Raw genomic sequence first — 12,970 nt, 5'->3', positions numbered from 1 at the left:
CTAAACCCCCTATCTGGGAGCAGTGTCTAAAATTGTTATTGATTGGAATGGGCCTGATTTTATAATCAATGTGAAACTCTAGCATTCCCATATTGAAAAAGCTCTTTTCTTTAAATACCCAAATAAAGACTCAAAAAATTAAAGTACCTGTGGAAAGTAGCACCTTTATAACCAATAGGAACTTTGTCTTTTCTAAATATAATGTAAAGATTATAATATTAAAATATAAAGTACTAGAGTCATATAAATATATAATTTAATATATATTTGTGATTAAGTAAGCAATTTTATTTACTTTGTGAAATAAATCTTTTTTTAATTATATCTAAACTCATATTAAAATGTTTCATTGGATGATGACATCTAAACTAATTGATTATTTATTTTAAGCGAGTGAAAATAATTTATTTTTACTATTAAAAAATAACTGCTAAGAGTAATTATAGTTAAGAAATATGGAAATTAGTGACCTGGGTAATTATTAATTAAAACAAAATAAATAACGTTTAAAATTAATATCTAAACTTTTTTTTAAATAAGCAACACTCTTTTAAATCAAGTAAGAACTTACTATTAATGATTGTTTAATAAGGGCACAAAGGTTTTTCAATTTTTAATATAAAGTAATATAGTTTAAATATAATTTCTTTTATTTATGTACATATGTTTTACTTCAAAAAGATTCTAATAAAACTAACGCTAGCTTAATTATTTAATAAATAAAAATTCCAGCCGTAACAGCAGACTAAGTATACATTTTATAACTTTAAATCTATTGGTTAATTATACTATAATAAATATTATAAATTAATATATAAGGGGCATATAGCATTTGAACTATAACTTTATTTTGTATTTAGCAAACTAAATTATAATGTAGTCTGCTAAATACAAAATGATGCTAATAAAACTATTATAATGTACATCAAATTATTTGAAAGCAAACTGTTATGGTTAAACTAAAAAGGTAAAAATAATTTATGAAAGAAACTGCTCCACAATACTGCTGTTTATTAAGTGACCTTTTTCAATTTTAATTAGTATTTAAAGCAGAAAAAAGTAAATTTAAGTATAAGGAATTTATAAGAATAACACTAAAAAAAAAAGATAAAGAAAAAAAAAAGCGAAAATTAAATTAAGAAGCGAAAAAAATTTAAGTTAGTAAACCAATATCTAAGAACTTAAAAAAATTTCTTACTTGGGGGAAAGAAACAGTTATTGGATACACGGAAGAAAATGGATGAGTTGATAAAATATTGATTAAAATTTGTGCCTCAATCTTTTAGTTATAAGAGCATTGGATAATTTGTTTCAAATTAAAAAATCAAATTAAAGTTATATTACTATTATGAAGTTTTGGTATTTTATTTTAGGTAACTATGCGAATAATGATCAAATAAATTTTGATTGATCAATTTCATTATTTAATTTGGAAAATAATTTTAATACCTATTTTTTTCAAAATTATTTTTTAATATAATTTTAAGCACACGAAATCTCATGCATTACCAGTGCCGTTGAAGAAAAAGTAGCTAAAATCGCTAATGAAAAAAGCTTTTTTTCCATTCTTTCCGATGGTTTACAAGCTAGAAAAACAAAGGACAAGAAACAGTTTGTTCTTGCATGCATTGAATGTGATGGGACCCCTCCTTATTTTGTAGTTTCTTTACTTGAGATGAACAAATTGGGTGATTTGGATGCTAATGCCATTAAAAAAGGCTACTGACACTGCTTTTATTGAAACAGGTAATGTTCCTTTAACTACAGCAGCTTACAAATACAAACTTGTAAGCATGACAGCCGACAGAGCAAGCATCAATTTCCGAAATTTTTGATGGCGTGTTAACACAATTAAAAAACAATAGAATGTGGCTGATAAAAATTCACTGTGTAAACCCTTGTTTAGAATTGGCTATAAAAGGTGCTGTAAAAATTGTATCTCAGTTTAAAGAGGTAAAAAATGTATTCCAGTTTAAAGAGATAAAAATTCACTGTGTAAACCCTAGTTTAGAATTGGCAATGAAAGGTGCTGTAAAAATTGTATCCCAGTTTAAAGAGTGTAAATGTTTTTATATTTCCATATTTAATTTATTTTGCAAATTAAGAAAATCAATAGGGACAGTTAAAAAAGCTGCTGAGGCACTAAACATTACTACACCTTGCCTAAAGTAACTGGAACACGCTTTATGAATCACAGGAGATGCAGTTGTAAGAATCTTTAACATAACTGGCCTCCTCTTTTTGTTGGTTTCAATAATGCTCTTGCTGATTGCAAAACTAAAGCAGAAATGTGTTATAAACTTTCTGGAATATCCAAATGGTGGCATGAAAACAGACTATTATATATGGTTTGTAGTTATTTGGACATCTTAGAAAAATTATTTGTTTTCGACACTATTCATTAAATTCATTTGCGGCACTATTCCTTATGTTTGTTTTCGACACTATTCATTAAACTCCTTTGCGACATTCCTTATTCTGTTATTCGACAATCAATAATGTGACAATTTGCGACACTATTCCTTTTTTACATTTTGCGACAATAAAACTTGCGACATTAAAGTTTTGCGACACTATTTTGTCACACCGATTATTATTAAATTTTATTAAAAACGCAATTGTTGTTGAAAGTATTGTTCTATCAAATCAACCATAAAAATTACCATTTATCATAAAAAAATAAATGCTTTTTAAATAATAAAAAAATAATCTATATTTATATAATTTATATAACATGCTTAACTTGTTTTTCCGCGCAGCAGCCTTGTTTGTCAAAGTTCATGTTTTGAAGTTATAGAGTTGAGAGAGGGTTATAACCACAATTAAGTCTCCTCCTCTGTAGTGGCCTTCTCAGCCTTGGGGAGGTGAATTAACAAAAAAATAATAATAATAAAAAGTACACAAACTAAATTCATAGTTTTGTTCCTAAATAAAAATGCCTTATTCATTTTTTTAGTCCTTTCTGCATCAATAAGAAGTTTGTCTGGAACAATATGCGTATGGCCAATACCTCATATACTGTTGGGGTGGATCCTTTTTTTTTTTTTTTGTAAAGTTAGTCACAAGTTTATTCTCAATATAAAATCAATTAAACTATTTATACTCATTATAAAAAAGTAAAAAACTTTTTATATGTCAATAACACAGAGCTCCTAGTTATGTTGAAAATATTTTTTTTTGAAAACAAATAAAATGTGACAAAATGTTGACAAAAATGGGACAGGCATATTTTAACAAAGTAATTAAAGACATATGGGAACAAATACCTGCTGAATATAAACAAAAATGCCTAACAAACACCTGTTTGACATTCTGGAATGTCTTAATTTTATTGGTGGGCATTAAAATTAAGTAGCTGAAACAGATTTGGGCAACTGATACAAAATTATCACATTTTAGACTTATTAAAACATATTAAAATGACACACACATTTAAACACATTCTAAAATGATAATTATATTATATAGCTGACTACAGTTTATTTGGATAACAAATTTTTATTGAGTTAAGTTGGTTTTATTATTCAGTTTGTTTTTTTCCTGATTCTTATTAATGTGTAATAAAAAAAATTGTGACTTTTATCAAGAATGATGTTTATGGTTTTATGATTAGCAAATAAAACCACTTTAGATTGTCCAGAGGATCATTACGATAAATATGCAATTATTACTATAGATAATGCAACAATGCAAAAATGATATGTAAACAGCAATGACACTCGTAATGGGACTATTTTAGGAAAATAATTTGAGCAGCGGTACTCTCTGCATCAGCGCATGGCGTAAAGATATTTTACAAAAACATTGCAGAATAAAAGCATTTCTCTGCGAAAAAACATTGTTTGTCATAAAAACAACAGCCCAAAACTCTCACAAATATGTTTGTCATAAAAACAACAGCCCAAAACTCTCACAAATATGGCCAATGCTGAAAAAGGTCTAGAATGGCCCTTGTTTATTGAAAGTTTTTAATATGTAAATAAGGTATCAAATACAAAAATATTAAGTCTGGATTCATAAAGACAAATATATGAATCTTTGTTTTTCAAATACAATTACAAATATTTATATTTTTGGTTTAAAAAAAAATTGAATATTTAATCCAATGCAATACAAATAAAACAATATAGACAATTATTAACAAATACAAATATGTATTTGACCTCAACCCTGCTTATCTCTTTGCTTCTATTTAATCCATGATATCTTTCTGTTACTATAGTCAACAAATCAGCAGAAACAAGATAGGATTGAACCTATATTGTTAGACTATTGACATGTTTGATTTGAAATAAAATATTAGAAGTTAATTTGGCTAATAAAACTTTTTTTTTTTGAATATTTAAATTATCTTTTAATAGGCGACATTTTTTCAGAAAATATTAACTCATAAAATATGGTTTCAAAAATTTGGTTTATGTCACATTTTTGAAACCATATTTTTTTGCATACATTGTATTGAAGTTTCATTATTTGTTTGTTTTTTATATTACTTGAATAATGAGAGTATATATAACCAGAAATATTGCAATAGAAATATTGCATATTATACTAAAAAGTATGTTTTATTAAGGATAAGTTTAAATACCAAAACAGATGTTTTGTATTTAATTTAAAATATGTAATTATTAAATGATCATTGTATCAGAAAAAATTAAAGTTTGAGTTAAAATATTAGACTCAGTATTATAATCATAATTTTTTATAAATTGGTCAGGTTCCATCACTGTTTCTAGCTGCTCTGTTGTAAAGAATGGAGCAACTAGAAGCTGCAAATATCTTCCTTCAACACAATTAAAAAATTTAGAATTTTTTAATTGTGTTGTTTTAACAAAATATTAATCCAAAGTCATAAAAAATTTTTTTATGACTTTGGATTAATATTTTGTTAAAACATTACAAAGTAATTATAAACTCATTACAATTGTTGAATGGGTTAATCAGAAAAAATCTAAATAATATAAGTAATACATTTTTCAATTTAAGTCATTTAATTACTAATGACAATAATTTTAAATTAGAATTTAAATTCATAAAATAAATATTAACAGTATTGAAAGAAATTTGAAAGTTTTAGAAATCAATTAGTAAAGTTTAATATTAATAAAGGCAATTAATAAATACTTATTAACTTTACTTACAAGTACTCTCCAGTACAAAACTGACGAAAGTTTTCAGCTGTTTTAGGAACAACATCAGCGAATAACTCAATTTTCATTCGCCCAACATCCTGCAATTAAAATAATAATATTTAAATCACTCTTATATTTTGTTGCAAAATTATTTTTCACTTTAACTCTTCAACAGCTTATAGTCTCAACAACATTACTGTCATTCTCTTACAGAAATGTTCCCCAGAATACTTCCAAAAATATGGTTTAATTAAATCTTTTTTTCTGGCCTGCTGGAAAATAACTTCTGTGGCTCCAATTTTTGAAAACACAAGAGATCACTTTGGCCTTTTAACTATCACCTAACTTCTAATGTGTATTAGATTAAAGCCAGTTAGCAAGAGGTGTTTCTCTTGACGTATGAAAGACTTTCAAATAAGTCTAGAATGCTAATCTAGGTATAAGTTCTTAGGGTATATCTAAAAAAAATTTTAAATTATTATTTCTTATTCTTAAAAGAATCATTTTTTATTCTTAAAAGTATCGCTTCTTTTTATCCACAGTATTACAGTTGTTCCTGATGGCAACATTTTTTTTCATAACTGCTGGGGTACCATAAGATTACAAATTATCAATGGAACTTGCTTCAAAAACAGCTCAGGGTTTGCAACAGCTGGTTAACTTTAACCCCAAAAAAATCCAACTATTTACTACTAATAATTATCACAGTATTGTTAATATATCTATATTGATGAATGACAGCACTCTTTTTGAGTTCTCTGCTTTACATCTTTTCAGATTATCCTTCATTGTTGACTTCTCATAGAAACCATCTATTGCATTTATTACAAAGCCATCTATTACAAAGTTAACATCCATTTTTTTACTTCTAATTTCATTCTTTACCTCTATAAGTCTCTCATCTGCTAAAATAACAAATAATTAAACAACAAAATAAAAATAACATCATTAACAATATTATTCTATTTAATGAAGTAAAAAAAGTTTGTCACTATCTTACAAAACGTTATTAGGAAATCTTATTCAAATAAACATTATATTGATTCTATATAATCATCATTCCACATAATAAGCATAATGTATACCTGGCCACCAATACTAATATCTAAAAATACTATTGGATTGTCGCTGTTGCCTACATTAGAAGCCATTTTTTATTCCTGCGGAACTTAAAGTATGCATAGCAGATATATTTTTAAGTCATTAAGTTTATGAATTTATGCCTTCAATTTACTACATTTATATTTTAAATCAATAACTGCAAATATTATTTACTTTATCAAATAAGTCTTTTTAAAAACATATTTTGTAAATGCAATATATTATTACATATGTAAACTTTAACAATATCTACATTGGTTTTTGACCGCCAAATAGCGAAACAGCTGATGATCAGATGTTCAGGATATTTATCAAGGTAAGTTAGATTTCGTAATTTCCAGTAAGTGTACAGTAATTTCTGATTCCGATTTAGTAAATAAAGTTACTAAAAAATATCTATAATAAATTTGCTTCTCAATAAATAACTGATTAAATATTTTATAAAACTGCATTTTTATGCATTATTAAAAATTCAAATATAACAATAGTTATTTTAATAGATTTTTTTTTATTTCAGTAACTAGTTAGAAATGTTTACATGTGCTTATAAAGTTAATAAAAAGTTAAAACGCGCTTTAACGGGTTTAAGGCATTTGTTAATTATTTTTGTAGTCTATTGTAGTTTCGATATGGAAAAAAATGATGACAAAAGATCAAAACGAGCTGCTGCTAATGTAAATGAAAGAAAGCGTATGCAATGCATAAACAATGGCTTTGAATCCCTAAGGGAACTTCTTAATCTACCTTATAAAGCTCGACTTAGCAAGGTCACAGATTTTTAATCATGTATTAAAAGAAAAATCAGAATTTTCAAACTTTTCCACATTATAAAGTAGGTGAAAAGAAAATTTGTATAAATTCTATTTTTTTCAGAGTGCAATATTACAGTATTCTGCTGACTTATTACAAACCACAATTTCGGAAAATTTGCAACTAAAAGAGCAAAACAACCTTCTTCGTAATTTAGTCTGCACTTATATATCAAATGTTGATGATTTGCCTTTCATAGATACAACTCCTTTAATAAAAAGAAGACATCTAGATGTTCAATCAAAAAATAATGTCAGTGTATCTTTATCGGACAACCCAACTTTATATTATTCACAAAAATTACAACATAAGAAAGATCTGTCTAATGGATGTGATAAAAAGGTTTCTCCACGCAGAAGTCCTCGTTTTTCTGAAACAACTCGCTCTTCAGTCATTACAAAAAATGTGACATACTCTCCTTTGACTGATCCGTCACTTTGCAAAAGTCCAATACATGAATCAACAGGTGTATATGTTAATGAGCTGTTAATGACGCCACCAGCATCAGGTGGATCAACAAAATTTCAACAAGAGTTTTTTGTAACATCTTTGGAAAATGATAAAAATAGAATTAGCCCATCATTAACAAAATCTGAATTTATTGGAAACACTCCTATCTGTAATGCCAAAAGAAGCTTAGATGCTATTATTCAAGCAATTGACCAACTAGAAAAAAGTTGACTTTCTGTACAATTTTGCTTCTAATCTTGGATTGAACAGAAATTACATCATATTGCTCTTGGCATAAAATAGTCCACTCAAATTTATTTTAATTTTTTTGTATTTTTTATTTCTGAATTTTTGTATACAATTTTTTTACTTAATATTTTGAGTAAGTTTTTTTTAGCATATTTGATGGTAAATTAATTTCATTTTTCATATGTGATATGTTTCAAATGCATAATTAGAATGCTGGTAAATTCTCCAAATAGCAATTATCAGGTGGAGTTTTATATTTAAAGTTATATGATTAATTTTAATTTCCAAATAAATTATTATTTTAGGATGTCAGATGATATCAAATAAGTTTTTGTTTTGAATTTCAAATCATAAGTTTTGTTTTGATATCTAATCTGATGAAATTATAAACTATTGTAAATTTATCATCAAATTGAATTTCAATTATCAGTAGAAGATTGCATGTAGCAAGTTAAAAAATTGAAATATTTCCATCAAATGTTTAAAGCTATTAAATGTTTAAGACTATTAAAACTGTTTAAGACTATAAACTTTTAAAAAATGTCTAAGGCTATTGAAACTCAAATGGTTGTTGAGGAACAACATCTGAAATGCCTATATTGAAATAACACTAAAATTGTTGAAAGACATTAAAAAATAAAGCGATAGTAATTAAAGAAAACCTGGCTATTTATAAAAGTTAAAAAAATTTAAAACCGCTACAATGACAGTATACAACTTGCCTTATCTCAAACTCATCGGCATTTACCACACTATCGTAAAATCTTATTTTAATTTTGATCAGTATGAAGTTTATTTTATGTTTGTTTAAATGTTTTACTAAGATGAAATAATTTTAATAAGGAATAGTTTTCTTTACACTAGATTATCTGCTGATTTATCTTTCTAATTTTAAAATTAGCGTAAAAAAGTAATTCTTAACAATATAAAGATTAGATATAACTGTTTTTAATGAATTAATCTTGTGAAGTATTCGTATGCATAAATTTGTGTGCTAATTGCCCGAACGACTTCACTAAACTAAGTACGGAGTCTGAAATTGCGAAACAAGGCCGTGTGAATAAAAAAAAAACAATTCCTTTTCCTTGGCGTTTTCGGAGTAATTGCTCAGCTTTGCGTGTAAAAATTGATTAAAATCGCTCAAATTTTTATTCACGTAAAGCTGAACAACTTGTTACATTTCTGACTCAGAACCAAAAGCCCCAGATTCAATGCCGGCTCTAATCCAATAAACGACATTGGTAAGGAAGGAGTCGTTAACTTCCCAGTTAAATGCTCTTCCGTGGTGCTCTAAAGTAAGTCCGTAAGACTTTTTGGAGCATCTTAATTACAACTACAAAATGATTAAAATATGATTCGTGTTGTTAAAAAAAGGGCCAAAAATATTTCTTTACAAGTTGCAAGAAGTTTTTGTGGCCCTTACTTTAAGAAATTATTTATAAAAAAAATACCTAAGATGCATAAAAAACGGTCTTATACTGGCAGTAAAAGGCCATTCTAGAAATAACATGAGGGACAGATCCTTAAAAAGTACCGACTGCTCTTTAAAAGGTAGTTGCATTATTAATAGTACAACTGCCGTTAAAAGTCATATAGTTATAGACTGTTTTGAACAACTAAAAGAAATTCTCTTTGAAATTTTCAAAGTATGAATATATCAAGGAATTTTTCCTAATCAATAGAAAACCGCAAAAGTTAAATCAATTGAAAACCGGATTTTTTAAGAAGATGATAGAACTAATATTAATAACTATCAACTTATTTCTGTTTTCAGAAATTTTAGAAAAAATAATGAACTATATTATAAAACAGTATGTTTCCTGTAATGATGAAAACAATATGTTTCCTGTAATGATGTTTATCAAAAGGATTTATTACATATAACCTGTGGTGTTCTGCAAGGCTCTATATTAGGGTCACTTCTTTCCTTAATTTATATTAATGACTTAAATAAACCTCAAACTTGCTTAGTATTATGTTTATGGACAACACTAATCTATTTTTTTCTAATAATGATATTTGTAAATTTTTTTCTATAATAAATGACAAGCTTAAAAACATTTCAAGCTGGTTCAAATGTAGCAAATTAACTGTAAATATTAATAAAACAAAATATATTATTTTTCATTCGCTTAAAAAAAAAGCGTTATCTACCCATAAAACTGCCTCCAATTTTTATCGACCAAATTGAGATTGTAAGAGATTGTGTTATAAAGTTTTTAGGAGTTTTCTTGGATGAACACATAACATGGAAATATCACATTAATCACATTTGTGCCAAAATTTCTGAAAATATTGGAATTTTGTATATAACTAGAGATTATAAATAAAAATAACTTGTCCCAAATGTATAACTCGTTTATCTATAATTATTTAAATTATACAAATTGTGCTTGGGGAAGTACTAACAAAAATAGATTGAAACGTCTTTGTAACTGTCATAAGCACGCAATTCGTATTATTAATTTTGTGGATTGTTTTACTCATTCGAAGTCTTTCTTTAACAAAATGAGATTACTTTATATACATATGAATTAAATGTATTCAATACCTTATGTTTTGTATATATATGGAAAAACAATTTCGTTGCCAACATTTTTAAAAATATCTTTACTTTAAAACCTATCAATAAATATACCCTAAGAAATAATGACTTGCTAAACTAAATTTTTTGTCGAACCAAGTTTAATCAGTTTTGTATTGATTATTGTACATCATGCCTTTGGAATAAGGTTATTTTGCATAATTTTGATTTGCCTTTTTCTGCCCTTTTTTTAAAGCTAAACTTAAAAGTTTTAGTGGCCTTTAACTAAACCTAATTTTGAAATTCCGTAAAACGTAGATTTTGATTTTCAACCGACAATTTTCGATTTTTATATTTACACCTAATTAAAACATGCACTACTAATTTTCCAACCTAATAAATCGCTGATCTACTGTACTTTTAACCTACTGAATATTCAACCTACTGTATTTTCAGTTTTATAACTACGCCTTTCCGGTATGTATTTTGTATATTTTGTTGTTGATTTGAATACGAGCCAAATTTGATCAGCCTAGGCGCAGTAGCTAAAGCGCTGACTTCTGAATCGGGAGGTATACGGTTCGATGAATGCTTGCAAAAATTGATAGTTAATTTAAAAAAAAAATTTTGCAGTTTATAAAAACAACGTTAAAAATAATAATAAAGTAAGAAGTTTGATAGTTTAGGACAAAATTCTAGATTTTTAAGTCTAGATTTTTGTAGGTCTAACTATCTGACACGAAAGTTTTATTATTTCCATGGACTTATGTACTATGTAATAGTAACATTTTGAAATTGGGTGCTTTCTAGTATTACTTAGCAATTTTTTTTACAGTTTATATTAAGTAGTTTTACTTTGTTTATATTTTTTTTTGTATTAGTCTATATACTCTATAAAATTTATTTTCTTTCATCACTGTAAGAAGATTATTAGTTTATTTTATCTCGTTATTGTAAGAAAATTATTGATGCATTAAAAAAAAAAGGCTTATTTAAGTTTCTGATGAAAAGATCTTCGTGATCTTCTTTCAGTTACCTTGTTTATATAGTTTATCATTGTAAATTTGTGAAAAGTAATTATTATTATTAACTCAAAAAAAAATCAGTTTTTTATGTGTCTTAGGTATTTTTCTATAAATAACTTCTTAAAGAAAGGCCACAAAAATTTTTTGCAACTTACATAGAAATATTTCTGATCCTTTTTTTACCACATAATTCATATCTTAATCTTTTCTTTTTTTTTTTTTTGTAAATACTTCTTTTAGTCTTATTTGCCCGTTAACGTAATTTACCCGTTGCCGATAACGTTTTCTTAGTGGAATTTTTTTTTTTTATACACGAAGCATTGTGTAAAATAAAAAAGTTTTTTTTTTTACCTTTTTTTTGTTTATTTAAATTTTATGCTATATTTTTTTATATAATGCTCTAATATTTGAAGGTATTGTTGGTTTAGCATAGGAACAGCCAAAAATAGTCATGAAGACTAATCCGAAGCTGCGTCCGTTATTGACCAACATTTTTCCAGATCGAAGTACTAATCAAGTGCTAAGTTGACGGTGACTAGATTTGAATTTGCTCAACAGTTTTTAACTATTCGTTTGACGCTCTAACCAACTGAGCTATCCAGCCACTAACATTAACAAATGATATTTATAAACTTATACATACAGTGGTGGAAAAAATAAATACATAACCTAAACAACTAAAAAAGTACATTTTATTCACAGCAATTAATGATAATTGATTTTACTTTTTTGATTTTTATAAAGTTTATACTTACGTTTTTAATAACTTATTAAGTACTCTTTGATTTTTCTCATCTAACTAACAACTTTGTTCAAAGTAGCTAGAAATTTAGTGGAAAAAATAATAAATACATAAACGGCTAATTTTTATTTTTTGAATATGTGTGTTTACTTAGTCCCTCCCTTATACTTAGTCAAAAAAAGGGTCACTTCGATTCCTCCTTTCAAATCCTCAACCCTGGGTGCTTTATCTACCCCCTCTAACTGTAATGATTTTCCTAAGCCATTAAGGTAATATAATAATGTATTTTTTTAAACATGGTATGTTCAATAAGTGTTTTAAATACAGTTAATTATTTACAGTTTACTAATATATTATGTTATTAATCTTTCAGTTAATTATTCACAATTAATATAAAAAGCAATGTTGAAACTGAAGGTTTTACTTTTCGCAGCTTAAATTAAATTGTACCTGAACTGTCCTCTTAGTAATTCAACGATTTAAAAACAGTGGAATGTTATACAGAGAAATTTCTAGAATATTTGAGCGTTTGATTGAAATGATTTACTCTTAAACCACAAAAATGTTTGGAAACTAAAGGTTGCAAAAGAAAAACAGTTTAATGTGAAAATAAATTAATTATTCGGGAAGTTAAAAATGGTCCGTTTATCTTTGGCAACACAACTTTAAGAAAGTTTAGAGTTAAACGTAACCTTATGTAAAAATAATTGTTTGATGTTTATTTAAGCAAATTTTTCACCATTATTGAAAAAGCTACATGAAAGCTAGAAAAGACATTTTTCATAAATATTTTGTATGGACATATATGCAAATGGGTACTGTTTTGCTGACAGACAAAATTAATATTTAATGTGGACAATATGCTCACCATCTGATCCAGAAATACTAAATTTAATTCAAGTTAACATTTTTGGATCAGTTGGTAACCAGTTTGTCC

The 12,970-nt window shown here is 26.5% G+C and overlaps 2 protein-coding genes across 3 annotated transcripts in view; one reads left to right on the top strand and one right to left on the bottom strand.

Moving 5' to 3' along the window:
* The window catches only part of LOC100215508 (peptidyl-prolyl cis-trans isomerase H), a 34,133-nt gene extending 27,791 nt beyond the window's left edge, over positions 1-6,342 (bottom strand). The window contains exons 1-3 of the mRNA XM_065800030.1: positions 6,218-6,342; positions 5,142-5,230; positions 148-192 (exon numbers count right to left, since the gene is read on the bottom strand). Coding sequence (XP_065656102.1) covers positions 148-192; positions 5,142-5,230; positions 6,218-6,283 — 200 coding nt within the window. The 5' untranslated portion in view covers positions 6,284-6,342. The remainder of the gene's footprint in view (positions 1-147; positions 193-5,141; positions 5,231-6,217) is intronic.
* A 61-nt stretch (positions 6,343-6,403) lies between these two features.
* Positions 6,404-7,894, top strand: LOC101235861 (helix-loop-helix protein 11). 2 transcript variants are annotated; one of them, XM_065800029.1, is made up of 3 exons: positions 6,404-6,549; positions 6,856-7,000; positions 7,107-7,894. In XM_065800029.1, the coding sequence occupies exons 1-3, from the start codon at positions 6,521-6,523 to the stop codon at positions 7,722-7,724; spliced, it is 792 nt and encodes a 263-aa protein (XP_065656101.1). In that variant the 5' UTR covers positions 6,404-6,520; the 3' UTR covers positions 7,725-7,894. The 2 variants fall into 2 exon arrangements, with proteins under 2 accessions (XP_065656101.1, XP_065656100.1); XM_065800028.1 differs by lacking the exon at positions 6,404-6,549 and having other exon boundaries at positions 6,763-7,000.
* The last annotated feature ends 5,076 nt before the right edge of the window (positions 7,895-12,970 follow it).

The sequence above is a fragment of the Hydra vulgaris genome, chromosome 06 (assembly GCF_038396675.1).
Source record: "Hydra vulgaris chromosome 06, alternate assembly HydraT2T_AEP".
Lineage (NCBI taxonomy): Eukaryota > Metazoa > Cnidaria > Hydrozoa > Anthoathecata > Hydridae > Hydra > Hydra vulgaris.
Note: the sequence above shows the minus strand (reverse complement) of the source record. Positions and strands in the feature narration are given on the sequence as shown.